Source organism: Lactuca saligna, chromosome 5, assembly GCF_052625555.1.
Source record: "Lactuca saligna cultivar CGN05327 chromosome 5, ASM5262555v1, whole genome shotgun sequence".
In the NCBI taxonomy this organism is placed as follows: domain Eukaryota; kingdom Viridiplantae; phylum Streptophyta; class Magnoliopsida; order Asterales; family Asteraceae; genus Lactuca; species Lactuca saligna.
Genome location: NC_136421.1, coordinates 67,663,185 through 67,690,284, shown reverse-complemented (window position 1 = coordinate 67,690,284; position 27,100 = coordinate 67,663,185). Strand labels below are relative to the sequence as shown.

General features: G+C 37.4%; 1 protein-coding gene across 2 annotated transcripts; it reads left to right on the top strand.

Annotated features, from left to right (window-relative positions):
- Positions 1-6,503: 6,503 nt before the first annotated feature.
- On the top strand, positions 6,504-8,285 carry CPISCA (chloroplast-localized ISCA-like protein). Of its 2 annotated transcripts, none has more exons than XM_078958446.1 (3): positions 6,504-6,750; positions 7,510-7,725; positions 7,960-8,285. In XM_078958446.1, the coding sequence occupies exons 1-3, from the start codon at positions 6,579-6,581 to the stop codon at positions 8,100-8,102; spliced, it is 531 nt and encodes a 176-aa protein (XP_078814572.1). In that variant the 5' UTR covers positions 6,504-6,578; the 3' UTR covers positions 8,103-8,285. The 2 variants fall into 2 exon arrangements, with proteins under 2 accessions (XP_078814572.1, XP_078814571.1); XM_078958445.1 differs by having other exon boundaries at positions 7,507-7,725.
- The last annotated feature ends 18,815 nt before the right edge of the window (positions 8,286-27,100 follow it).

Here is a 27,100-nt window from a genome sequence, read left to right as displayed (position 1 = left end):
GTAGTTTTAGGTTTCATCTGACTAAACGAAAGTCTACTAAATTAGTTATTCATAGCAGTAATCAAACACAAGAACATAATAAGAATAAATCTAAACATGATCAAAGTGAATGTATAATGTGTTATCTTGATTAGATCTTCAAATCTTCTTAACTTAAATTGAATTCTTTCTCCAATAGTTGAATCTCACAGGTTTTTGGCTTATGATTTCGACTAACTCTTCAGTATAATTACTCCAACTCTCCCAAAATTGAATATGGCAAAGGCAATATATAGATTCCTTAAAAACGTCCTTCACATCGTGAGGATTAGGATCTCATGTTGTGAGGAATATTGAATTCGTGTTCGGCAAGGAATCTGGATTCTGCGTATATATTTTCTAGAATCTTTGACTTCTCACGGAGTGAGTTCTCTTCATACGTAAAGTATCGAGGATTTCCTAATAACCACGTCATATTACTTCATTGCCACATCGTGGGGAGTGTCCTTGCTAAATTCTTCTTCCTTTTATGTTCTGTTAAGCTTTCAGCTCCAGTCCTTCCAGGTTTCAATATTCGTCACTTGTAAGTCCCTAATTTGCCCGTGTATCAATCAGATTCGTTTGATGGTGCGGAATCCCAATCAAACGGATGATGTCAGATCAAATAGAAGAGAAGGAGAAGAAGAATAATATGAATCTTGAATGTATTGATAATATGAATTAAGTTCCTTACACAAAAGATTCACCCACACACGATGCTCTCCGGCCGTAAACTCCTTAGGGTTCATCAATCTATTCCTCACACCCTAATACCTATATTTATACTAGGGGAATATGGGCCGGAAACAAATGGGCCGTAAATGAGTTTACGGCCGTAAGGTGTTTACGGCCGTAAACTCAGCCGTAAACTAGACCATAAATTCATAAATATTACAGTAAAATACAATTGCCCAGAAAAGTAAAGTATAAACCATATTTTGACCGAACAATCTCCCCCTTGGTTTATAGATTTCTTTTCTTAATTGACCCAACAAGCTCCCCCCCCCCCCCCCTAAAAGTAGTTGGCTTTTCTTGTTAATCTTCAATGAGAGATTGGCTTCAACATTAGTCTTCAATGAATGACTTCATCTGGAGCACTTTGGCTTTTCTTCAGAATTTGACAGTGAACGCACATTGGGTGAGGATGCTTGATATACTGATTCTTGAAAGATGGCGCTTTCAGCTTGAGAATCTTCAGAGAGAACATCAGAGAGAACAAATCTTCTGGATCACTTCAGCAGGTACAACAATAGCAGCAGACTGATTGAGAAGGCTTAAATGCAATCCGCCACATAATCTTCAATTTCTGCTTCACCTTGCTTCTGGGGTTGAAGGATTGAATGTTGAAAGAATAATCTTCATTTCTTGCTCCTTCGAATGCGAATTCTTCGATGCTCATGGACGAGGCTTTGGCACAGAAATCTTCAACAGAAACTCCATGAGTCTTATCTATACCTGAAATCACTTTTCAAGACAAAACAAAACTAAAAGAAAACTTAGCACACAAATTAAAACATAAACAAAAATGTTTTTGGATTTTTGATTTTTCTGAACAAGAAATTAAACAGAAATAACACTATTTTTGGATTTTTAATTTTTCTGATTTTTTTTTAATTTTTGAATTTTTTTTTATTTTCATTATTTTTAATTTTTAATTCTCCCCTAATATTTAAATTAGAAGAAACTATGACAAATTTAACAAAAATAAAAATGATATCTAACTTTAAGAGTGATTTGGGATCAAAGTTTTTAGACAACCTTTATCCACTTGTCGGTACCTTTCATATTCACATCTTTGTCTGGTCGATCGTCGGTATTGTTATCCACTTAAACACGAAAAATTATGACAAATTTAGGACATACTATTTGTTACAAGACAGGTGAACTTAAGTTCCTAAAATTTATATTTGATCACCATTCAACTAACGACGACCAGGGATATTGTTGTCCACCTAAATCGAGCAGTGAGATCTACAGACAATCTGTATTTGTTCAATTTTAAGTGCACTAGAACGTGTTTCCCGCTTCCTGATATGCCCCAGCCATCAAGAACTTCCAGAGTACTCCTTACACCGGGTGAGCAGACAACCATTCAGAGAGAAGATAGATTCAGAATTCTATAACTAATTACTTTAGAGGGGTTGAGAAGAAGAAAATTACATATGTTGTGTACCAGGTCGGATTTGAAGTCACGCAAAGAAGACAACATATGGCTAACAGATAAGAGGAATTTCATAGATATAACATGCAGAGAAATAGAGTTGTATATGTTGCAATCCAGGTCGAATCTCTTCCAATCACGTAAAGGGTGCAACATATGACAAACAGTAGGAAAGAAAGAAAATGATATTCTACAGACCTAATTAATCGGAATTTACCAGTCACCCCATCCAACCAGAATTAAGGACAGAATCCGCACATCGAGGAAAAGTGAATCCACAGTTCTAGATACGGGTTATTTAATGTGACCGGTAGATTCCCATGTATATCTCCCTGCTCAACCTATCTGAGCGTCGTGACATCAGGTTAAACGGATCTAACTAGGTCAAAGTTTGTCAAGTCCTTAAAATTTATTAGGTTCAACTTTTCCTAGTCAAGTCCATATAAAATCTTTCGTGCCTACCAGCACATCGAGAATAGAGCATAGACGATTCAACTTAGGTACGTTACGTCGATTCAGATTGCCCGTTATCACTTGCCAATTTCATTTCCCAAAACATCTCCCTCAAGCACATTTCATTAACACCATATTTTTTATTTTCCTTTTTTTTAATTTTTTAATTTTTGTTTTGTTTTTATTTCTCCCCCTAAATTTGTGCATAGGAGAGAAATGAAGGAAAATGCGCAAATTTAAACTATACTAAAACAAAAATTATTCTTTAAAGCGAATCATCTTAAGAAAAACTCAAGAATATAGAGAAGAAAATTCAAACCGTAAGTCACCGATTGAATCTGCATTCAGAAGTTCTGAGAACAGCAAGCATAATCTCAGAACAGATCCGAAAATTCTTCATATCATTAAGCACTAACCCCATGAGTGATGCCTTCCTTTCTTCCCTTCTCGCAAAGAACACATACTCTCAAATAATATTCTGAGTGTTGTACAGTTGAGAGATGTCCCCAATCATATGCCAAGAGCAGCCACTACCAACAAACCGAAGTCTGATGATATGCCTCCATAGCTGCTCTGACACAGAGCGGGATTAGTTGGTCTTTGGAACCCAGTCCATTTTGACGTTGGGCCGACCTTTGTCATCAACGCACAATACTCTCTCACATAACATATCCTGCTTATCACAAATAGAAGATGTGGAAACGTTAGAAGCATTAGGAGATTTGGGAGTTTTCACCTTTGGTACCCATCTATATTTGGGTTTAACCCATTTCTTGTTCGATCCGATGGGTGCCTCGGCACTTGCTTTGGAACTTGAAGCCGATCTTCGAGATGACTTTGACTTAGCCGGTCTTTGTTTCACTGGAGCATCTCTTGGATTGGGCTTCTTGGCCGACACTCCCTTCTTGCCCTTGACATTCGAATTCTTGGCCTTGTGGGTTTGATTCTTTGCCTTCTGCGCGTTCCAATCAACATTATTTGAACGTGAAGTGGAAGGATTTCTTTTGAAGTATCTCCCACTTGGCGTGTTCTGCCGGCCTTGAGCATAGTAAGGAACATATGCGCGATTAGGACAATTTCTGGCAATGTGTCCAGGTGTTCCACAGTGAAAAAAAGTCTTTTTCTTCACTGTGAAGTTATCTCTTCCTACCTCCTTGCCTTGTCTCTTGCCTTTCCCACACGCACAGTTGCAACATGCACTCTGTTTAGCTTGAAATGGTGGCATGTATTTACCAACGGCAGGTTGATTAGAAGCAACAGATTTAGAGTTCAAGGGGTCGTTAGTTTGTTCGGAAGAACTCTCCTTGTTCTCATCTTCTGCTACTTTACCTGTACATGAAGTAGCAACATTAGTATCTTCAATATTAATAACTCCTCCTGACACAAATCCAGCTCGTTTGCCATATTGAAGATGTGGCTCCCTGTCAGTTTCGTCCTGTGTCATAGGGATGGATGTGTAGTTCTGATTATAAGGAGGAGGTACACTATCATACCCTAGACCCTTGTTTGATTTTCTTTGAATTTTAATTGGGTTTCATATAAGGACTCGACTATCTGACTTGACGCAGTATAATTTTATGAAACTGACATCTGTTTTTTCACACTTAATTTTTAAAGCGTCAAGTTCTTCAGTTACAGCAGCAAGTTATCTCTTAATATAATCATAATTTTCACACTTGTTGCTATACTCTTCCTAAAGTTTCCTAAAGTCCTTGGTTTTTGCTTCTAATTCAGCCTTCAGGGGTTTCTGTCCTTTCCTGAGTTGATATCCTTCATATCTCAGGTCCTCAACTTCTCTTTTAAATAAATCAATTTGTTCCCGAAGAAATTTAATCGTAGCTTCACAAGCTGGAGTACATGTAACTTCAGTGACCGGAATATTTTCAGAACTCATTGTTTCTCTACACTTTAAAGCATCAAGTTCTTCAATTACTTCAGCAAGACTAAGATGATTGAGATCTTTTGTCTTCTTGATGATGGCCATGTTCATATCCCACGATTTTGGAAGTGAATTTAGCAGCTTTTTGTTTATCTCGGACTTAGTCAAGAAGATCTCGGCTATATTCATCTCAGTAGTGAGTGTAGTGAATCGCTGCAACTGAGCCTCGAGGGTTTCTCCAGGGATATAATCGAAAATGTTGAAATTTTCTCTTAACGTATCCTGACGACTCTCTTTCATGTTTTCAAGTCCCTCGTAGACCTTAAAATCAATTAAAAAGCACAACTAGAAGCTAAAATAAAACTTAAAAGTCAAATTTAAAAAAAAAAAAAAAAACATCAAAAGTCAAACATGAAATAGTTAACCTTGAAAAAGTCAAACTTGAAAGTCAAACCGAAAAGTTAAATTTGAAATTTTAAAAATTAAACGAAAAAGTCAAAGTTTAAAGTCAAAGGTCAAACGTTAAAAAAATAAAAGTCAAAAATTAAAATATAATTTTATTTATTAATTTTAATTTAATTTATTATTATTATTATTATTATTATTTAATTTTGGATGAAAAAGGAATTTAAAATTAAAGGAAAATCAAATTTGGGCTGAAAATGACAAAGATGCGAAAGATTGGTGCGACTGGAAATGGTTAAGTTTAAAATTTCGAAGTGAATGCACAAGGGGTTGGCTAGCCGAGATGGTTAGGCGCTTGTGTTGCTGATCCGGAGGTCATGGTTTCGAAGTCCGACACTCCACCCTTTTTTATTGAAGCGCTTGCAGCTAGCTGCTGCTGAGCCGAGCCGCCAAGCCGTAATCTGAGCCGAGTACTCCCAACCGAGCCGCAAATCTCCGGCGGCTGTGAATAGTTTCCGGCCGTGAACTGAACTCCGAAACCCTAGCCGCCGGCCGCAAACTCCGATCAAAAACACTGATTTTTCGATTTTGAAGCTCTAAAACTCGATCAAAAACCTTTTTTTATGAAAAACACGAAGAACAAACCCCCCTTATTTTTGCGAGATCTATCCAAAAACGCAAAAATATTTCGAAAATAAGATCAAATAATGCCCCAAATATGACAAAATTGACTGATACACCTTGGCTCTGATACCAATTGTAAGTCCTTAATTTGCCCGTGTATCAGTCAGATCCGTTTGGTGGTGCGGAATCTCAATCAAACGGATGATGTCAGATCAAATAGAAGAGAAGGAGAAGAAGAATAATATGAATTTTAAATGTATTGATAATATGAATTAAGTTCCTTACACAAAAGATTCACCCACACACGATACTCTCTGGCCGTAAACTCCTTAGGGTTCATCAATCTATTCGCCACACCCTAATACTTATATTTATACTAGGGGAACATGGACCGGAAACAAATGGGTCGTAAATGAGTTTACGGTCGTAAACTCAGCCGTAAACTAGACCATAAATTCATAAATATTACAGTAAAATACAATTGTCCAGAAAAGTAAAGTATAAACCATATTTTGACCCAATATCACTTCTTGCAATTTTTTCTCAAGAATGTCCTATTTGGTTGTAAAATGTAATTTGAACTCAATACGTATCAAATATCTTTGCAATTAACCCAAATATAACTTAAAATGTATTAAAATAATACATAAATATATGTATAAATATAACAACATCAACTAACATATGAATGTCACACCCCGTTGTATAACTGGAAGCGAATGTACGAAGTTGTGATGAATGTGGCTTCGAATAGAAATTTTGAGACTCGATTTTATATCGAATAACATTTTTTTTTAATGTTTTACATGAAATTCTTTGAACAAACTTGACAATTTCTAGGGTCTAGATTCTAGAAAACTAAAGACATAACAAAAAATAGAGGATGATATTATCAAAGTTCCTAATTGTGGTGTGTAAAATGCATTAATCAATATTGTGCGTTAACACCTCGGAGTCTCGGACTCCCCTTTTATCAATTACAAGAATTTTAATTGTGGTGTGTAAATTTCACAAAGAGTTCCATTTCGTCGGGTTTCAATGGCGTTCTCTTCAACGGTGCATATCCCCTCCCTCTGCCGTCTGTCGAAAGCATCTACCTCTTCTTCACCATTAATTCCGTCCGCTTCGATTTCCATTCGATCTTCTCCTTCTCATATTAATCTAAATATTGCGAGAAAGAATTTCTCAATTCGCGCGATTTCAACACAAGGTATTGGTTCTCTGTTGCTTCGTTACATCTTCTCTGGTTAATGATTATGTATCTTCTTCACCTCGTTTATTCACGATTTTACTGCCCTGATTGTGATTATAGTACCTTATTTCATCTTAGTGTATCTTGTTAGGTTACATTTGTAGAATATTTCGAATTATTGGGGATTTGTTTTCTTTATTTCTCTGGGTTTTAGGATTTGAAAGAATTCAGTCGGTTTAGTCTCTAATAGCAGTAACTCTTCCACCAATCTTACCCTAAAACTTACGATATTTCTGAGAGAATATGCCTCAACGCATAGTTTGTTGTGTAAAGACAAATTGTGGCAAGTGTGGGAGTAGGTTTGATGGAAGCTTGAGTAAATTGGACACAGAAAGGATAGGATCAAACTCAGTCATGTTTAGATATGGTGATTTAGGGTATTGGGTAGAAGACTTGAATACAGAAGGGTATATGGAATAGTTAGCTATCGTATTAGGATTTGAGTAACTATTTATTAATTAGTAGATAGTAGATAGTTGCTCAATCCAACAAAAAGAACAAGGAAGAAACCAAAGGTATGATCTAAAGTTTTGGGGTCAAATGGGCTAATATCACATCTTTCGAAACTAATCCTGATTCTTTTAGACCTTTTTAGCAAATTGTGATCTTTACAAATTGTTATCATTACAAATTCCATAAAGGTGGTGATATGATATCATATGTTTAATTCATTTTGCATTTACAATAACATATTGTTTATGTCTAAAATTGTAGCAGCACCTGCATCTGGAGGAATTGCACCTGCGATTGATTTGACAGATAATGCATTGAAGCATTTAAATAAAATGAGGTCTGAAAAGAATGATGATTTATGTTTGAGAATTGGTGTTAAACAAGGTGGATGCTCAGGCATGTCTTACACCATGGAATTCGAGAGCAGGGCAAACGCAAGACCAGATGACTCAGTTATGGAATACGATGGTTTTGTCATTGGTATGCTTTATTTTTTCTAGGAAGAAAAAACGAGCATTTGTTTTTGTATTATAGGCTTATAGCATCCAATTTCATTTCTTCTTAATATAAAGCTCTTTTGAATGGTTATAAGTTATAACCGGATATTGACATATTGTTGCATAAATTATTATGTAAATTGGTAAAAAGTGAAATATCATTGCATATGCACATTTAACCAATCGTTTGATTTTGTTTTTGTGAACTTGTGTGCAGTTTGTGATCCGAAGAGTCTTCTCTTCATATTTGGGATGCAACTTGACTTTAGTGATGCACTTATTGGAGGAGGCTTTTCATTTAAAAACCCGAATGCTACACAAACATGTGGTTGTGGAAAATCATTTGCTGCTGAGATGTGAAAGAAACATGTATTTATAGACCATATCATGTTTATACTCGAAACATTTATATATAAATTGATACATAGATTGTAGTGGGATCCTTCCATTGTCTGTTTCTTATGTGTATTTTGCATATGAAAATTACTCTCTTGTGGATGAATTTATTCAATCAATATTGTGGTATCATGATATTTGAATCCAGTCGACGAATTTATTAGGATGCATTTAGACCCGACTCGACGAGTTTTGTTGGCTATTTTCAATGATGAGTATTAGGAAAAACTAATTCATTGTATATTGCAAATTAACCATTTTATAGATTATAAACATTAATAATTGAGGTGTAGATGATTTTAAGAGCATCTATGTAGCCTTGCACATTGTATTGCATTTTCACTTACATCATCCATAATGGTTAGCTCTTTCTTATAGAAAAGTTTATTTACATCAACAAAAAAAGTTATGTTTACAAATCTTTTCCAATGCATGAGCATTTAAGTTTCTTATGATATTTAAACATTTAAAATGTTTTATGATATTTCGTTTTCTGGTTGATATTTATTTTAATTTTGTCAAATATTTTGTGATAAATATTGATTTATAGTTCGTATATTCAATGTTTTAAATTAATTACTTAAAAAAATTATGAAAGATTGTTGGGACTAGGTTTTGGCTTGCCCCTTTCTTCTTATTAGGAACCTTATTATACAAGGTGTTTGTTGCTCACCCATATCTCTAAAGGAGCACACATTTGTTACCGCCAAGCGACAAAACCGGGAGCGGAAAGGGAAATTTAACCTTGAACCTCCTCACAAGACTGATCAGATAGACATGCGAGAGACCACAACATTTGAGGGTGTTTTCCTCAAAACTAGCTGATAGCCGATAGTTGGTAGCATTTTGTTAAACACTACGCGATATAGCTTTTAGATTTTGAGCGTTTTGTTTAAACTAAATACTAAAAGTCTGTAATGTCAAACGAGATTTTTTGTTCAAAACATAACGTTTTGGCAAACGTTAGAACCTAGAAGCTTCCAAACACTCGGTGTCAAACACGTATGCCTTGAGTAAGTAAGAGGACAACAAGCAAAAGTTATGTTTTCATTTATTTATTGAGATTGAAACCAAGTTCTTTAAAAAGAGGTAGGTATAATGAAGGCATGCCAAGTTAAGAAAAAGACCTTCTTACTTTTAGTCTTAATTACTAGTAGTTTGAAGTGAAACCAGTTTTTTTGGTTGTAATAACTCTATTTTCAAATATTACATTTTGACACTTGGAATGAGTTTTGTTTGCAAAATGACCCATAGTAGCATTGTTGTAATTTTTGGGCGAATCACACGTATGTTGGGCGTACCAGCATGGTATGCGGAGCGTAAGGCCTTTTAATGGAACGACGTCGTTTTGAGTATGTTGGGCGTACTCTGTTTGGAAGAAAACCCTAATCTTGAGGGTTTGGATCATATTTATTGATCCTTAAGTCCCATTTCTTCACCCCATTCCCAACCTCCATCATTTGATACGCTCCTTTGCAAAACCCTAGCCCCCTTTAGTGCATTTTGAGACATTTGAGTGGGTTTCTGTGTGTTCCAAAAGAGGAAGAAGGTGGTGGTGAACCTTAGAAGCTAGAAGCAAGCTTGGATCTGGAAGTTTTGCATCATTCTCCATCTCCAGAAGGTAAAAAGTCCTCACCTTAATGATTAAGTTACTAGATCTAGCTTGCATGGTGATATATGAGTTTTTTGTCCCCAAATATGTCATTGTGCATGGCATGTTATAGAGCGCTTAAGCTATCCTTTTGGATGTATTTCCATGTCTTGAGTCATAAAATATGATCTTGGCCCATGAGATTCCTTCATGCAAGCCATTAAGAACTTTAGTGGTTAAGACAAGTTAGGGTTTTGTTGGTGGGCTTGATCTAGACATGCAGAACCATAAAGTTGGAAACTTTATGGTTTGGGATGCCATTTAGGGATAAGATTGAAAGCTTGACGTGGTGACTTAAGGAATTAAGCCCTCAAAATGAAGTTATTAAGCCATTGTGTATGTTGGGCGTAACTTGTCGTACGTCAGGCGTACGCCTAAGGGAGCCTAATCTGGATCGCGAGTATGCGGGGCGTACTCGGTCTGGGTAGACTTTTCTTGACTTTGACTTTGACCAAGGTTGATCAAGTTTGACTTAAGGGTATTTTGGGTATTTTGAGCCATAGTTAAGCGTTGGTCACTATATGTTGATAAAGTGACCTATGTAAGGGCATACTTAACCAACCTTGGATTTTGACTTTTGTTGACCGTTGACTTTTTGACCAAGTTTGACTTTAGGTCAAACTTGATGGATTTGATTGAGGATTAATATTTTATTGAGACTGATGTTAGTTGATCCGCGAGATCAAGTAGTGTAGCAGGGAGCGTATCACGGTGTTCTCGGGTTTCTTTATTTCAGGTGAGTTTCGTCTCACTGTACCATGGGTTGAAGGCACCAATGTCAGCCCACTAGTTTTGGTTATCTGTCAGTAGAAGGATGCCTTAGGGACTATATATAGTCATGTAGGATAAACTGAGGACTCTTGGTCCAGGCTCTCCTACCTGTTCCTTGTTTGGTTGTGGTTCTAGAGTAAGACCACCTGTCCGGGTGGCTATCTCATCTCTGAATATATACGGTTATGCACTTGGATTGTTGATACTTAGTATGTAGTTATGATGTAGGGATCTGTTAGATCTCTATTCTGGTATCGAGGATGTTGCTATGTTGTAGGAATTTGTTAGATTTATATTCTGGTATCGAGTATGTTGCTATGTTGTAGTGATTTGTTAGATCTGTATCCTATTATCGAGTATGTTGCGTTGTTGAAGTGATCTAGCATAATAACAAAGATAAATCAGAATTATAAGTTTACCTTGAATCACTTGTTTGATCTTCTTGTTCTTGGAGCTTTAGAGTCATAATTATCACTCCTCTAATGGCTTACAAGCACCAACTAGCAAGAGGATGATTTGAGAGAGTGGGGAGGGACTTAGAAATCGTCCAGGGTTTCCTTACACACAAGGGTGTCCGATTTCCATGACCCCAAGGGTCTATATATACTTGTAAGGCTCCTAGGGTTTCACCCTTAAACTCTAATTGGATAACTTAAGCCCAAAGCAATCCTAATCCCTTTATGATAATCCCTTGGACGATTTTAGGTCTATCCTAAGCCATAAAATCGTCCACCACATTATCCATAATGGATTATAGCCTAAAGTATAACTATCACACATTTGACAGTTTAAGTCCTTCTCTTTAATTAATCTCTTTAAGTCACCAAATTAATTCCTAATTAATTTATGACTTATATTAATCAAATAATAATAATAATAATATTCCTTATAATATTTCAACTCTCATTGTAAATCATCCTATCAAGTTGCTATGGTGAAGGCAACCCAAAAGGATCATGCTCAATCGGGTCAAATACTTGCTTAATATAGTTGCAGCCTTAGACACTATTCCAACAAGATCATCACTGGTGTGATCGCCATTCCGAAGTTCCTAACGTTCCCTCTCATACCGGAAGTGTAGTCCTTCAGGTTGTTTCTAGATCATCGGATGGATTGCGTGTCTACGGGTACTTGTTTGTTGCAGAGTGTCTATCTCAATCTTGTGCAAAATGAACCTGCACTTCTGATTCTTGAGATATTTCCAAAGGGAAACCCTTAGGGTCGGGGAGATAGGGTTTCACCAGACGAGTGTTGGACTATCCCGGGAGGTGGTTCTACTATTTCTACGCGAGATAGTATCCGTGCGGAAAGTGGTTGCTCTTGTATGTTTGTTTATTTCAGTGCGGAAAGCGGTTGCTCTTGTATAACCCATCGACTAACACCTAGACTGGTGTCAAGTCTGTAATCTCTTCGGGATCTGGGTTATAAGGCTTAACATAACTACTTTCTCACTTTGATCAAGTATTCATGGCTGCAAAGGTTATCCTGTGGTTCTCGGTATTTTAGTGTTCACTTCGGAGTGTGCAGTCCATCGCTTACAAGGCGGTGGTGACTTCCTCCATGCGAGAGGGCAGAGGATCCTAGGCACTACTCGTCTGTAACGGGGTGTACGAAGTGCCTGAGTAGTGTGAACACCTTCTGCAACTACTCTTCCAAAGGTTCTGAGTTTTCTCAGTCTAGGTCAAATCTAGTGAGTGTAGGTTCCCATCATTCGGAACTTTAATCTCTTCATCCACTCTTCTCAGGGTTTAACTTATCTCAGTTTCTGGATTTCCATGATATCCGCTGAGATGCTTAATTTGTGGGATTAAGCGTGAATGGATGGTCGTAGTCAATGTCCTTGGCTCTTACGACTCATATTTCTTTATCAATTGAGGGTGTTAGCTACTATGTTGGCTTAACAAGGATGACAACAAACTTTGGATTTGTGGTCATTATAGTAGCTCAACCCGCAGGGGTTCTCTTGACTCTAGTTCCTATTCTATGGAATAGGATGAAGGGTCTTACTATGAGGTTCGTGGTAGGACTCATACTCGGTTATAGTGGTCAGCCTCATGAGTTCTATCCTCTCAACTCATGAACCTGATTGTGAGGTGCGAAGGGTCTTTCTGGGAAATCTACGACGTATGCTTCGGGTGGTTATCATCTTCTGGAATACCTACAATGTCTTTCGATTCAGTTTCTATCTGTCTAAGAAGGGTTGGTTAATAGCGCGCGGTACCCTTCTCCTGGGTACTTCGGAAGGTTTAGAAATAAGAGTGACGACTGGAGGATCGTATTAGTCTTTATTATTTTTATTTTGTTTAGGTTCGGAAGAACCTTTATTTACCGAAATGGCTACGGTGAAAGTTCTTTTTACACAGCACTAGGGAGTTACACACAGTTGTACTAAGTCAAACCATGATTGATAGAGGCGTCGAAGTTGGCATACTTCGACATGATATAGAATGAGGGGCAATAGAGTCATATGCCGAACGGGCACACAAGTTCTAGGCGTCTTGGGTTTCGTCCCGTGTATCACTGTCGCGGATACTTGGACCGATAGAGTTGACGCGGAACTATAGAGAGTCCTGAATGTTTCTGAATAGAGTACCTTTTCATGAATGGATTCTCACGAGGCATTTCTATAATCGCCTCACATATACTAGTCATGTATAATTAAGGTGGGGAGGACTGTTGACTGAGCAACTCCGTCTTAAATCCACAACCAAACGAGGAACAGGAAATGAGGCGGCCTTCACTCACTCTAGGTCTATCCATCTTAATTATACATGGTCGTAACGTATATGTTTAGCCATTATAGTTTTACCTGATGAAATTTTAAATTTTATAACAGTGCTGCGACTTTCACCATAACGGGGAAATAATTACATTTAGAATTAGCCTTTTTTTATGTTTCCGGTTATCTATCTAAGATTGAGAGACGTACCAAAAATCTACCAGGTTCCTTGATGCTTCTCCCTAATCATTAAGGTTAGACTCCTCCTGAGTCTTTTTTGTTTCCTTCAGTTTGGATAGTTCTTCTTGAAGTGTCCATCCTTACCACATAGGCGGTAAACTGGGTTGTCTGCCACATTGGTGGTTGATGTAATAGACTCAACCTGGATTTTGCAGATGCAAGCAGTATGACCCTTCATATTGCACCTAGCATAAAAGAGTTCTCGACAGCTATCATGATGGTGGTAACTGCACTTGCTGCAGTGGGGAAGATTTCCTAGGTATGGTCTTCTGGAGGTCAGGATGGGAGGGCTGGCATGGGTATTGACTGTCTCAGCTCGTTGCCCTTCGGAAGGTCCTTGAGCCGAGTACTTCCCTCCTCGATCTTGAGTTTTCTCTTTAGTGAAGTTGGCTGAGGTCTTTGGGTGGTTGGGTATGCGGTTGAGGGTTGCTGTTGTCTGTGGCTGGGATTGGAATTCCCGATAGGGCTCTTGCTAACATTGGCATTGTTAGCATTCAGCTGAGCCCTGACAATTGCAACGGCTGCCGAGACTGCAGCCTGGAACGTAGCTTCATCGAGTAGGAGAGTAGGTTTCTTGCTAGTGGATTGGTTACGCTTGCTCGGAGGCATGGTTTTTCCCTATACGGAAAGGAACTCAAGCGGATGAGAGACGATGGACACTAACCCTGGACATATTTGTCCTTACTGTATTAGGCATAAATTTTTCCTGTGCCTCGGATATTGGTTGTTTGAGTGTCGACCTACATCCCTATGATGTAGTCCAGGTATTCAAGGTAGGAGTGTAAGCATCGAAAAAAGCTATAAGATGGGAATCGTTCCTACTAAGTTACCTTTATACTGGGAAAGGTTTCACTCTCCGGCCTGGAAAGATTTGAGAACAGTTCGGAACGAAGTCCGTAGGAAGAAAGGCTCATGAGGACTTATGGCTAAATGTCCTCAATAGAGGTGTTGGGATCCGCTCTAATCGTGTTACTGGCATCGGGAAATGGCGATTTAGCTAACACATAATGTGAGTAGTGTAACCACTAACTCACTAAATTGTATTATTTTAGGGGTGTATTGGCGTGACAAACACGAGGAAAAGACACTTCTCGGGTTCCATGTATTGGCTCCCTCTGTCTGCCTCGTATCTTTGTCTGGAATCGGCGTTGGTTTCCTTCGGGTAGTTACCTAGGGTTCTTTCCTTGTATGGACATATTGAATCTCTATTCCGCCTTCCTTCTAATTCCAACTCTGAGTGTCATCGCTTCAGGATGGATGACTGGAAATCTCGGAAGTTTAGACGAATTTCCCACCATGTTCCTAAAAAGATATAGGCACTTGGTGATTCCAATAGTCTCGTCTCGGTTCATTTATTTCCTAACTGGAAATCCTCTCAATGAACCTCTTCTGGGTCTGCATCACCTCTTTTGCCGAGTACTGAAGTGGATAGGGTTTTCTAAAGGGTTCGTGCGAGAATGGAAATGTCTAAAGAATCTTAAGAGATTATTAACATTTCACTGGGTGATCCATATCGAGTCTTGATACGATTACATAGGGTATACAAATCATATATAGCTTAGATCCAATAGGCCTTCGAATATGTGATAATACTCTATATCCACATCCCAACGAGGAAAAGGAAGTAGGGCGAAACCACACATTCTTAGCCTATGGGATCCTTATTATATATAACCTTGGGAGTATATCCTCTGTAGTTGTAGGTATATCAATAAGAATCTTTTTAGTTTTTCACACAAGGTTATCTATGGATCCTAAAATACCCCTATGGTATTTTAATTTCTTGTTTGTTTCTTATCTTCTGAATATGATTCTGGGATTAGTGTGAGTCTTTTAGTATTCCAAAATACTCCTATAGTATTTTTAAACTTTATGTTTGGCTCTAGCATTCCTAGTTGGTAAGTTTCAGACCTGTTGCAACACCACTATCACTCCCAGGCACACGTTCATCGCATCTCGAATAAATGTAGTTGATCAGGTTACATTTATTCCAGCTTACGATTACATAACTGCCTAGGTTTGACGGTAATGCTCAACATCCGAAGACTTTTATTCTTGTTCTTCTTGTGATACTTGTGTTCGAGTATTTAGATTCTGAATGTTCTTATACTTTGGTAAAATATGGTTATATTTTAAATTATAATTCTTGGTCAGAGTGTTTTATCCCTATGCATTTATAGGTTGTATATCTTTTATGAATTGATATACTTAGCTCACTATAAACAATGCACTGATACCAATCTGTCACACCCCAAAACCGGAACGACGGAAACGTTCTGGGGTGGATGACATCATATCAAGTATCACAACATATGCAATATAGTAATCAAAGTAGAACAACCATTGCATTAATAGTAATAGTTTTACATGGTTTACATTACATAGAAACTTCAAAGTAATACAAGTAATAATATAGATGCAACTTGGTACTAAACGGTCTTCACAAAAAGTACCTGAGATGTACCTGTCTATCGCTGACCTGAGAATACAAGTTATTTGAAAAGCGAGTATCAGCATTCTACAAATGCTGGTGAGTTCATAAGTATTTAGTGTCATTTTATCCGAATAACTTTATATAAGTAGTAGTTTTAAACTATACAGTGAATTAGAGTCCTTTCCAGAAAATCCTATATTTTCTAATTAAAAGCAGTCTTCTACCAAGATTGGACAGAGTTATATGGTAAAAAGTAATTTTTCCTTAACACTATCATTATCAAAATGTGGTATTGATTTTTAAAGAAAGTAGGAGAATATCAGGGAAAATAACATATGCCTCAGCAGTGAAGACTGCTGACTAAGGCAAAAGAAATCATAGACTCCAGGGGAGTATCGAATGAACGGTACGCCTGGCTCAGTCTAACAAAAAGGGAGACGCAGACCCCAGACAGTATTAAATGAAAGATACGTCTAGCAAGGTCTAAAAACAGTGAACACAGACCCGAGATAGTATCAAATGAATGATACGTCTAGCAAGGTCTAAATACAGTGAATACAGTGTTAAAACCCGTTACCTTAAGGCCATGAATTATAAGGTAACCCCAAGATACTCGCAACCATACTAATAGACATTAGAGAACTTGACGCCCTGCAAGCGTCGGTAATAATGTGACATATGTCACCCTTTGGGCTTTGTAGGGCGGGGACTATAGCTAGCAGTCAGGGTGCGGGGGTGTCAATCTCGTATAGATCTATATACATAATGCCCGCTCTCCCTACAAGAGGCTCTGGTTACTATCCTGACAACGGAGAAGGTCGTGTACTGAAGATGGATCTCGTGTAGTGAGATCTGATGTGAAATATTGGACTAATGATAGAGACTCACAACTGAACCAACTAATGTAAACCTATGTGTCTATGCTTGTATACATAATGTATGACTAATGATCAAACGACCTTCGGACAGGTATTCGATCCCACCAGACCACATCTCAACGAAGAAAAGGAAATAGGGTGAACTAGCCTTCCTAAGTCCTTTAAACATTATTTATATAACTATACAAGCATAGGCATACATTTAACTAAGTTTAAGTGTTTAACGAAGTAGGAGTGTTTCACAAGGTATAAGAGTTAACGAATAGAGGCGTATCGTGAAGTAGAAGTGTATCGTGAAGTATAAGCATATCGTGAAGTATAAGTGAATTGTGAAGTATAAGTGTATCGTGAAGTATAAGTGTATCATGAAGTATAAGCGTATCGTGAAGTATAAGTGTATCGTGAAGTATAAGTGAACCGTGAAGTAAAAGCGTATCACGAAGTAAAAGTGAATCGTGAAGTAAAAGTGTATCATGAAGTAAAAGTGTATCGTGAAGTAAAAGCGTATCACGAAGTAAAAGTGTATCGTGAAGTAAAAGCGTATCATGAAGTAAAAGTGTATCGTGAAGTAAAAGCATATCACGAAGTAAAAGTGCTAACAAAGTAGTAGTATTAACTACGAGGAAGTATAACGAAGCAGTAGTATCTAACAAAGTAGGAGTATAAAAACATGGAAGAAAAACTTTGATGAAATCTTTGGAAAACCTTTATACTTTGAGAAAATCATTCAGAAACAAGTTTTGATTATAACCTTTATAAAGTAGAGAAAACCTTTATTTAAAATGCTGCTGTAACAGAGTTTGAAATAAAACATACAGCACGAGAGGCAATTTGAGAAAAGCTTTGAACACATAAAGACATTTTAGAAAACCATTTACAGTATCATACTTGGTAAAACAGTTGACAGTGTAATGAATCCTTGTGCATGCGGGTTATCAATCACATGTAATTGATATGATAACTGGCATGTTTAACTCGTATTCCCCCTCCCCCTAAAAGCATGTAAAAACATTTAAAAGGTTAATTCAGGGGTATGAACTCACCTGTTGTAAGTGGATCCGACGAAGGTGCCGGTTGGGCGCTCGGTGTCAAGTAAAGACTTGAAAACACTTAGTGACCTATTAAACATATGATAACATATGTTTACATACAATTAGCAAATAATACTAATTAAACACGTATACACATCCTAAAGTGCGGAAAACACTTTGGTTAAGTGTTTGGAGTGTCCCGCGTAACATCTAAGGGTGTGTATGGCTTAGATAGGAAGTTTACTCTTCAAGAGTAAACTATTTACAGAGTTCACGGTCCTGGGACAAAATCCCCATGAGTTTACGGCCGTAAACTCATGGTGAGGGTGTTCTAGGATGCTAAAAGGTCTTATATCGCTTGTGGAATTATGCTAGGCTCAAATCTAGGATTTATAAAGGGTTTAAGGTCTCAAATGCACCATTTTAGGGAGTTTACGGTAGTAAACATGGAGTTTACGACCGTAAACTCCTACTCACCCTTTTCCTTTTGTGTTTTGAGGTCTTAAATGGTAGAGAATAAAGTTCTATGCATTTTTCCAAGTCAAATGGGGAGTTTAGGGCATCATTTGGGCACCTTTTAGGAGCTTACGGACCATGGACCTTTCCTAGGGGGGGGGGGGGGTTTACGGCCATAAACTCCTATTTCCTTGGTTTCTTTAATGTTTAAAGCATTTACATTCGTGGAATTGCTTCTAGAAATTTTTCCAATGCCATAGGAGGTGTTTAGGGGCATTTCTAACACTTAAACTTGAGTTTACTCCCCATGAAGAGGAGTTTACGGCCCAAGCATGTTCTTGGGTATTAAACTCAAGTTTACTCCCCAAAATTTAAGTTCAATGTGTTCTAAGTCTATTTCCATAAGTCATTTAGCCATATCTAAGCCTTAGGGGTAGTTTAGAGGGGTTTTGGGGCTTAAAAACCCCATTTAATGGTGTTTACGGTCCAAGAGTGTTCTTGGGCCGTAAACACATGAATTTACCCCTATTTTATGTTTTAAACACGAATTTGCATGTTAGCTAAGCTATACAACAAGTTAGGGTAGATTGCTTACTCGTTTGGGGCTCGAAACAGACGATTTTTGGCTTGAATTTAAGTCGTAGAGAGAGAGAGAGAGTGGGGGGGGGGAGTGAAAAAGGTGGAAATGGAGTTTACTCTCCCTTATATAGGGGCTTGAGTTGGGGCTCAGTGCAAATCTACCCGATACTGCTGTTAAACGGGGCTTTTGGTCGCACCCGATTTAGTGGTTGAATTTTTGACTTGGTTGAAACTAAACATTTTTAAGGGTATTTTGTGGTGTTTCTAATTTATTTCAACTCTTACCAAGTCATTATAAAAGTACCAATTTAATTAACCTCTTCCTAAAAGGTTAACAGACAATTGATAAAGTGAGGCTTACTAACGGAAAAAGGGGTTAAAAATGACGGAATAAATTTCGGGTTGTCACAGCGACCAAAAGCCCCGTTTAACGTCGGTATCAGGTAGAATTTCACCGTGTCCCAAACCTGAACCATATATAAAGTTGATTAAGCCTCATTTGAAGCTTTTTCACTCTCTCTCTAACCTCTCTCCTCAAATCCACACTCTAAGTCCAAAAATCATCAAATTAAGGCTCCAAATCATCAAGGTAACTATCCTAGCTCCTAGTATAACATCTTTAGCCTTCAAACTCATGGTTAATATTTGAAATAGGACCATTATCATGAGTTTACGGCCCTAGAACATTCCTAGGCCGTGAACTCACATAAAATGGGTTTTGGAACCCCAAAACCCTTCCAAACCACATTAGGAGCGTAAGGCCTTTTAATGGAACGATGTCATTTTGAGTATGTTGGGCGTACTCTGTTTGGAAGAAAACCCTAATCTTGAGGGTTTGGATCATATTTATTGATCCTTAAGTCCCATTTCTTCACCCCATTCCCAACCTCCATCGTTTGATACGCTCCTTTACAAAACCCTAGCCCCCTTTAGTGCATTTTGAGACATTTGAGTGGGTTTCTGTGTGTTCCAAAAGAGGAAGAAGGTGGTGGTGAACCTTAGAAGCTAGAAGCAAGCTTGGATCTGGAAGTTTTGCATCATTCTCCATCTCCAGAAGGTAAAAAGTCCTCACCTTAATGATTAAGTTACTAGATCTAGCTTGCATGGTGATATATGAGTTTTTTGTCCCCAAATATGTCATTGTGCATGGCATGTTATAGAGCGCTTAAGCTATCCTTTTGGATGTATTTCCATGTCTTGAGTCATAAAATATGATCTTGGCCCATGAGATTCCTTCATGCAAGCCATTAAGAACTTTAGTGGTTAAGACAAGTTAGGGTTTTGTTGGTGGGCTTGATCTAGACATGCAGAACCATAAAGTTGGAAACTTTATGGTTTGGGATGCCATTTAGGGATAAGATTGAAAGCTTGACGTGGTGACTTAAGGAATTAAGCCCTCAAAATGAAGTTATTAAGCCATTGTGTATGTTGGGCGTAACTTGTCGTACGTCGGGCGTACGCCTAAGGGAGCCTAATCTGGATCGCGAGTATGTGGGGCGTACTCGGTCTGGGTAGACTTTTCTTGACTTTGACTTTGACCAAGGTTGATCAAGTTTGACTTAAGGGTATTTTGGGTATTTTGAGCCATAGTTAAGCGTTGGTCACTATATGTTGATAAAGTGACCTATGTAAGGGCATACTTAACCAACCTTGGATTTTGACTTTTGTTGACCGTTGACTTTTTGACCAAGTTTGACTTTAGGTCAAACTTGATGGATTTGATTGATGATTAATATTTTATTGAGACTGATGTTAGTTGATCCGCGAGATCAAGTAGTGTAGCAGGGAGCGTATCACGGTGTTCTCGGGTTTCTTTATTTCAGGTGAGTTTCGTCTCACTGTACCGTGGGTTGAAGGCACCAATGTCAGGCCACTAGTTTTGGTTATCTGTCAGTAGAAGGATGCCTTAGGGACTATATATAGTCATGTAGGATAAACTGAGGACTCTTGGTCCAGGCTCTCCTACCTGTTCCTTGTTTGGTTGTGGTTCTAGAGTAAGACCACCTATCCAGGTGGCTATCTCATCTCTGAATATATACGGTTATGCACTTGGATTGTTGATACTTAGTATGTAGTTATGATGTAGGGATCTGTTAGATCTCTATTCTGGTATCGAGGATGTTGCTATGTTGTAGGAATTTGTTAGATTTATATTCTGGTATCGAGTATGTTGCTATGTTGTAGTGATTTGTTAGATCTGTATCCTAGTATCGAGTATGTTGCGTTGTTGAAGTGATCTGTTGGATTTGTATGTTATCTATGCTTACCGGTTATCATCTGGTGGAGTGCCCTAGGGACTATCTTTAGTCACGTAAGATAGCCTGAGAACTATTTATCTAGGCTTTCTTGTATGTTCCTTGTTTGGTTGTGGCTCTAGAGTAAGATCATCTGTTCGGGTGGCTATCTGTGACAACCCGAAGTTTTTCCATCGCCGTAACCCGTTCCGCCCGTAAAACCCGTCTTTAGCAATTCGTTCCGTTTTCGTTTTTGGGCTAAGTTATTTAAATTTATATGTTTATTATAATCTCATTAGTGTCCAAACTCCCTAGAAACTCATGTAAACGACCCAAATTATTAATTTGAAAATTTTTAGAATTGGTCCCGTCGGATTACGACAACTTAATCGGGTGAGACCAAAAGCCCCGTTTAACGTCGGTATCGGGTAGAATTCCACCGTGTCCCAAAACCGAACCATATATAAAGTTGATTAAGCCTCATTTGAAGCTTTTTCACTCTCTCTCTCTAACCTCTCTCCTCAAATCCACACTCTAAGTTCAAAAATCATCAAATTAAGGCTCCAAATCATAAAGGTAACTATCCTAGCTCCTAGTATAACATCTTTAGCCTTCAAACTCATGGTTAATCTTTGAAATAGGACCATTATCATGAGTTTACGGCCCTAGAACAGTCCTAGGCCGTGAACTCACATAAAATGGGTTTTGGAGCCCCAAAACCCTTCCAAACCACATTAGGAGCTTAGATATGACTTAGGGGCTTACCAAACTGGACTCATCATTTAAGGATTAAACATGAGTTTACTGCCCAAGAACATGCTTGGGCCGTAAACACCCATTCATGGGTAGTAAACTCCTTCTAAGGTGTTAAATTGCCATTTAAACACACCAATAGCCTTGGAATAAAGTCTAGAAGCAACCACAAACGAGTTAGAGGCCTTAAACTTAATGAAAACCACTCCCATAGGAGATTACGGCTGTAAACCCCCCAAGGATGGGTTCCTGGACTGTAAACTATTAAAACATGGTCAAATGACGCCCTAAATTCCATCCAAGGCTTGTAAAATGAGTTTAAATCACATGTGATTGTCCCAACACCACCAAAACACATAAAGAATGGGTATGAAGGAGCTTACGGCCGTAAACTCCTAGTTTACTGCCGTAAACTCCATTAAATGGTCCATATGTGAGTTTAATCCATTCCTATGCCCTAGATTTGATCCTAGCTAATTTCCCCAAGTGATATTTGACTATTTAGCACCATAAAACCCCTCATCCATGAGTTCACGGCCGTGAACTCATGTGGAGTTGGTCTTAGGTCCAAAAACTCTATAAGGAGTTTACTCTTGAAGAGTAAACACATTATCCAAGCCATATACGTCCGTAGATGTCACCCGGGTCACTCCAAACACTTGATTTGAAGTGTTTTCGCGTCTTGGAGTGTATAATCATATCTAATTAGTGATTTAAAGTCTAATTAGATACATTTGTATATCATTTCATATTACATAGGAACCTCACGCGTTATCAAGCCCTGAACCGACACTTAGCATCCAATCCGACACGCTTCTCGACCGGTGAGTTCATACCCCTACCTTTTTCAAATGTTTTTCAAATGTTTTCAGGGGGGGGGGGGGGAATACAAGCAAAAGTACAAGGAAATCTTGTACTCAAACTTATTATTTCGGTTCAAATATTTATATTCTGTATGTTTTTAATATCAAAAACTATGTTAACCAAATAGTTCGAATTACGAAGTTAGCTTTCAGACTAATCATAGATTTCTTGATAAAGTGTTACAATCTATATTATATTTCATAATCTACGAATAATTCATACTAATCATCAATTAGAACCAACACGCATACGAATACGAAAATACAACTAAGAACAGAACGAATACGAAAGTATAACTAGGAACAGAACGAATACGAAAATACAACTAAGAACAGAACGAATACAAAAGTACAACTAGGAACATAATGAATACGAAAGTATAACTAGGAACATAACGAATACGAAAATACAACTAAGAATAGAACGAACATGAAAGTACAGCTAGGAACAGAACAAATACTAAAGTAATAATGCGAATACGAATACGAATTCGAATTACGAACACGAATAAGAATAGAAATAGGAGTAGGAATAGGAATACGGATACGAATGCGAATACGAATACGAATACAAATAGAAATATGAGTAGGAATAGGAATACGAATACGAATGCGAATGCGAATACGAATACCAATACGAATACGAATAGGAACACAAATATAAATATGAATACGAATACAAATATGAAATACGAATATGAATATGATTACGAAGAGGAATACAAATACGAAGGCACGCATCTAGGTACATTCAAGTGTAACATAATTGGGATATCATAACACCTAGCTAATATAACAAGTATGATAGATAATTGTACATTACATTGGGATTCAATAACTAAACTTACTTTTATGAAAATAAGGGTTTTTCCTGGGATAATAATTGTACATAACTAGAATCGTGTAACAAAACAGTTAACTAAACTTTACATATAAGAAAATATGGGATTTTCTTAGATAACAAACTTTTTCGGAAAACCAAAGGAAACTTGTACAATTTCAGAAAACAAACCTCTTATGAACTCACCAGCTTTATGCTGATTTTCAAACTGCTTGTATTCTCAGGTCCGCATTAGACAGGTACCCAATGATCCTTTTGGCGAAGACGGAGTACGTAGAAGACACGTCTTTACTTTTGTTCATATGATACATATGTATAACACTTGTAACACTTTACTTTTGAACTGATGTAAATTCTAATATGTAATGTAATGGTTGTTTACTTTGCTTACTATGTACATTGGTTGTGATACTTAACATGAAGTCACCTCCGCCCCGAAACGTTTCCGCCTTCGGTTTCGGGGTGTGACACTATCTCACCTCTAGTTACTTATGGTTACACATTTCAAGGAGGATAGCTGGTAGCAGGACTGTATGTGATGAGAGGACTTGTCACACCCCCAAACCAGAACGGTGGAAATGTCTGGGGGCGGATGACTTTCATGTACAATATCATAACAATTGAATAATAGAGATCAAAGCATTACAATCATCATATTTCTAATTAATAAGTTTACATTGTACTCAAAAACACTGTCTACTTGACATCAATTACATATGACAAAAATAAATAATGTGATGTGACGATGCCCCATCCACCAAAAACTCTTGTGATTACCTGTTTACTGGTTTTCTGAGAATACAAGTGAAAAGTGTCTACAATTAAGTTGGTGAGTTCATAAGCATTTTGTTTGAGAAGGATTTGTAACTATTTCGTGTAAAATGATAGCGTATACTTCCATAAAATCTAATATTTTCTTTAAAAACGAGTTGTAAGTCTTAAGTCCAAGACTAAAAATGTAAGTAATGTTGTATTGGAAAATAGTGTTATGAAGTTTATCTTTATATAAAACTACTTGAATGTATCTTTATAAGTCATGTTTGACCCACTTTTTTCAGAGCAACTCATCTCCACAATACATGCAATACAGGCTTAAATATTCAATGGTGCCTCGTCATTATTATTTATTCATTCATTTCATGCAAGTAACAAAAATTTTAAATATATGTACAACCTTATGTATCACTTATAACCATAAATCCTGCTGAACCTCCCGCTTGTGCCACTTTTGCTTTGATCAGGTAGTAACAATCACCATACCGGATGTGAGTTAAGATTTTAACTGGGTTGGAGTTCCAAGACCTTACATATACACGATAAATCACATAACCCTACAAATTTAGTACCAACCAAAATATTAGCATGAGAAAGTGATTATAAGTATCCAACACTAAAACCCCCTAAATTAAGCGTTCAATAAAACCCTAAAATCGAATCCAATGCCTTCGCAAGTCCAAAACTGAAAACAGAAAATAACTTACGCACCACAATATATTAATAAAAATCTATAATTTACCAAAGGAACAAATGAACATGGGCGAGAGATTGGTTTAATTCCAGTGGAATCTAAACTCAAATTAGAAAAAAACTACATGAATCCCTAAAACTACCTGATACAAAAAACCTAGTAGAAAATCAATCTCAAACTATAGAGTTTTCATTTGAGCATGTTGGATTCATGAGTATTTATCCATTGGAGCAATTTTTTAAAGAAAAACTCATATTTGATCTCTTGGGTATTTTAGGTAGTTATATCACGTCATGTCATTCTCAAACTCTATCGAAATGTTGAGTTTAAACATAGACTAAAATAAAGTAGATGACCTAATTTCTAAGACCTGTGAAGTAAAAAAAAATATGAAATTTACCTTTAACTGTACTTCTTTCCCACATTCCATGTAAAACTGTAACTCTAATTCAACAATAAACACCAAAATCATCGTAATTCATAGGCACATAACTCATTGACACACCAAATATCATGAAAAACTAAAATTATGATGTAAATTGTGGAAAATGTTACAAAATTAACAAAAAAAGTGGGTACCTTTCCCGAAGAATGATAGATTATTGTAGTTTCCATTATCGTCTCTGATTTTGATTTCACGCCAATTTATGCATCTTTAGACCACACAGTAGACATGGAGAAAGAAGAAAACACGAACGAAAGGTTACCCGGATTAGGGTCTGAAACAGGGGATGGTGGAGGAGAACGTTGGTTGATTTGAGGCTGCAACCAACAACGATAATGGGAAGTAAGAAACTCAAAAATAGTTGTGTTGTACCTGTTGTTTTTCATTTGAGCAATTGCAATGAATTCCATAACCACCATAAGAAGAAAAGAGGTGACCTTAATCTCACACAAAGTCTATTAACAATGAATCGCACAGGGAGAGCCGACATTAAATGTATTCGGAATCGAAGCATGACTCGTCGGGTGTAGATGTAGCCAGAGTTGAAGTAGAGTTACACAAAATTAGGCGGACTCGTCGGCGTTGACTATAGTGGAATCGAAGAGTAAAATAGCAGATAAGGATGGGATCGTGACGAAAGAAATGCAGATGAAAGCAGGCAGTGGAGTCAGTGTATGAAACTTGATTGGAGAGCGAGGCGGTATGACAGGGGAGTCGACGACTCACGATTTTAGCCGGACGAAAAGCAGACACATACGATTGAGCTTTAATGCGATGATTTTGACGGTCGTTGCAGTCGACGATCGACGGATCGACACAATGGACGATGAGGCGGTGGAGGGATTTCAGGTTTTGTCCAAGTGATTGGAGAGGAACGGATCGAACTAGGACTTTTCTGTGGAAGAAAGAAAGAGATGGAACGTAGTAGGAAGAATGTGGAAGGTCGTAAGAATTAAAGCGGTGATCGGAAGACATGTACGTATGACACCAATCGATTTTAGAGTTAATACACGTGGTTTCTTCCATGAAGCGGTGGAAAATAGACTACTCTCATTTTTATGGGATAATGGACAAAAATATTAAAAAACAAAAAACAAAATTAGTGGTGGTCTAATAGGAAATAAGTCTTGTTCACTAGTCACTTTATATATATATATATATATATATATATATATATATATATATATATATAGAGAGAGAGAGAGAGAGAGAGAGAGAGAGCTATTTAACCTCACTAGTGAATGATAAGACAAATGCATGGACACGTGGGTGTATTTGATTTTAAAAAGTGCCTAACCTTGACGAGCATGTATGATTACTCCAAATTAGATCACCAAAACACATTTAGTTTTTATTTATTTTTGATTAAAAAGTGGTGAGCCCCCTTTTCAAATCACCGAAACGGAGAGTCTAACACCCCGTTTTCGAGTTTATCAAAAGAAAAGAAAAGAATAGAAAATAAAATCACGAGAGAAAAGAAGAGAAAAAGAAATGAAAACAAAATTTTCTTCTGAATTCCCGAATCAGAAAGAAATAGAAGAAAAATTAAGCATTTACTTATTTCTTTACAAATCCTATAAATTCCGAACACTTCCTTCC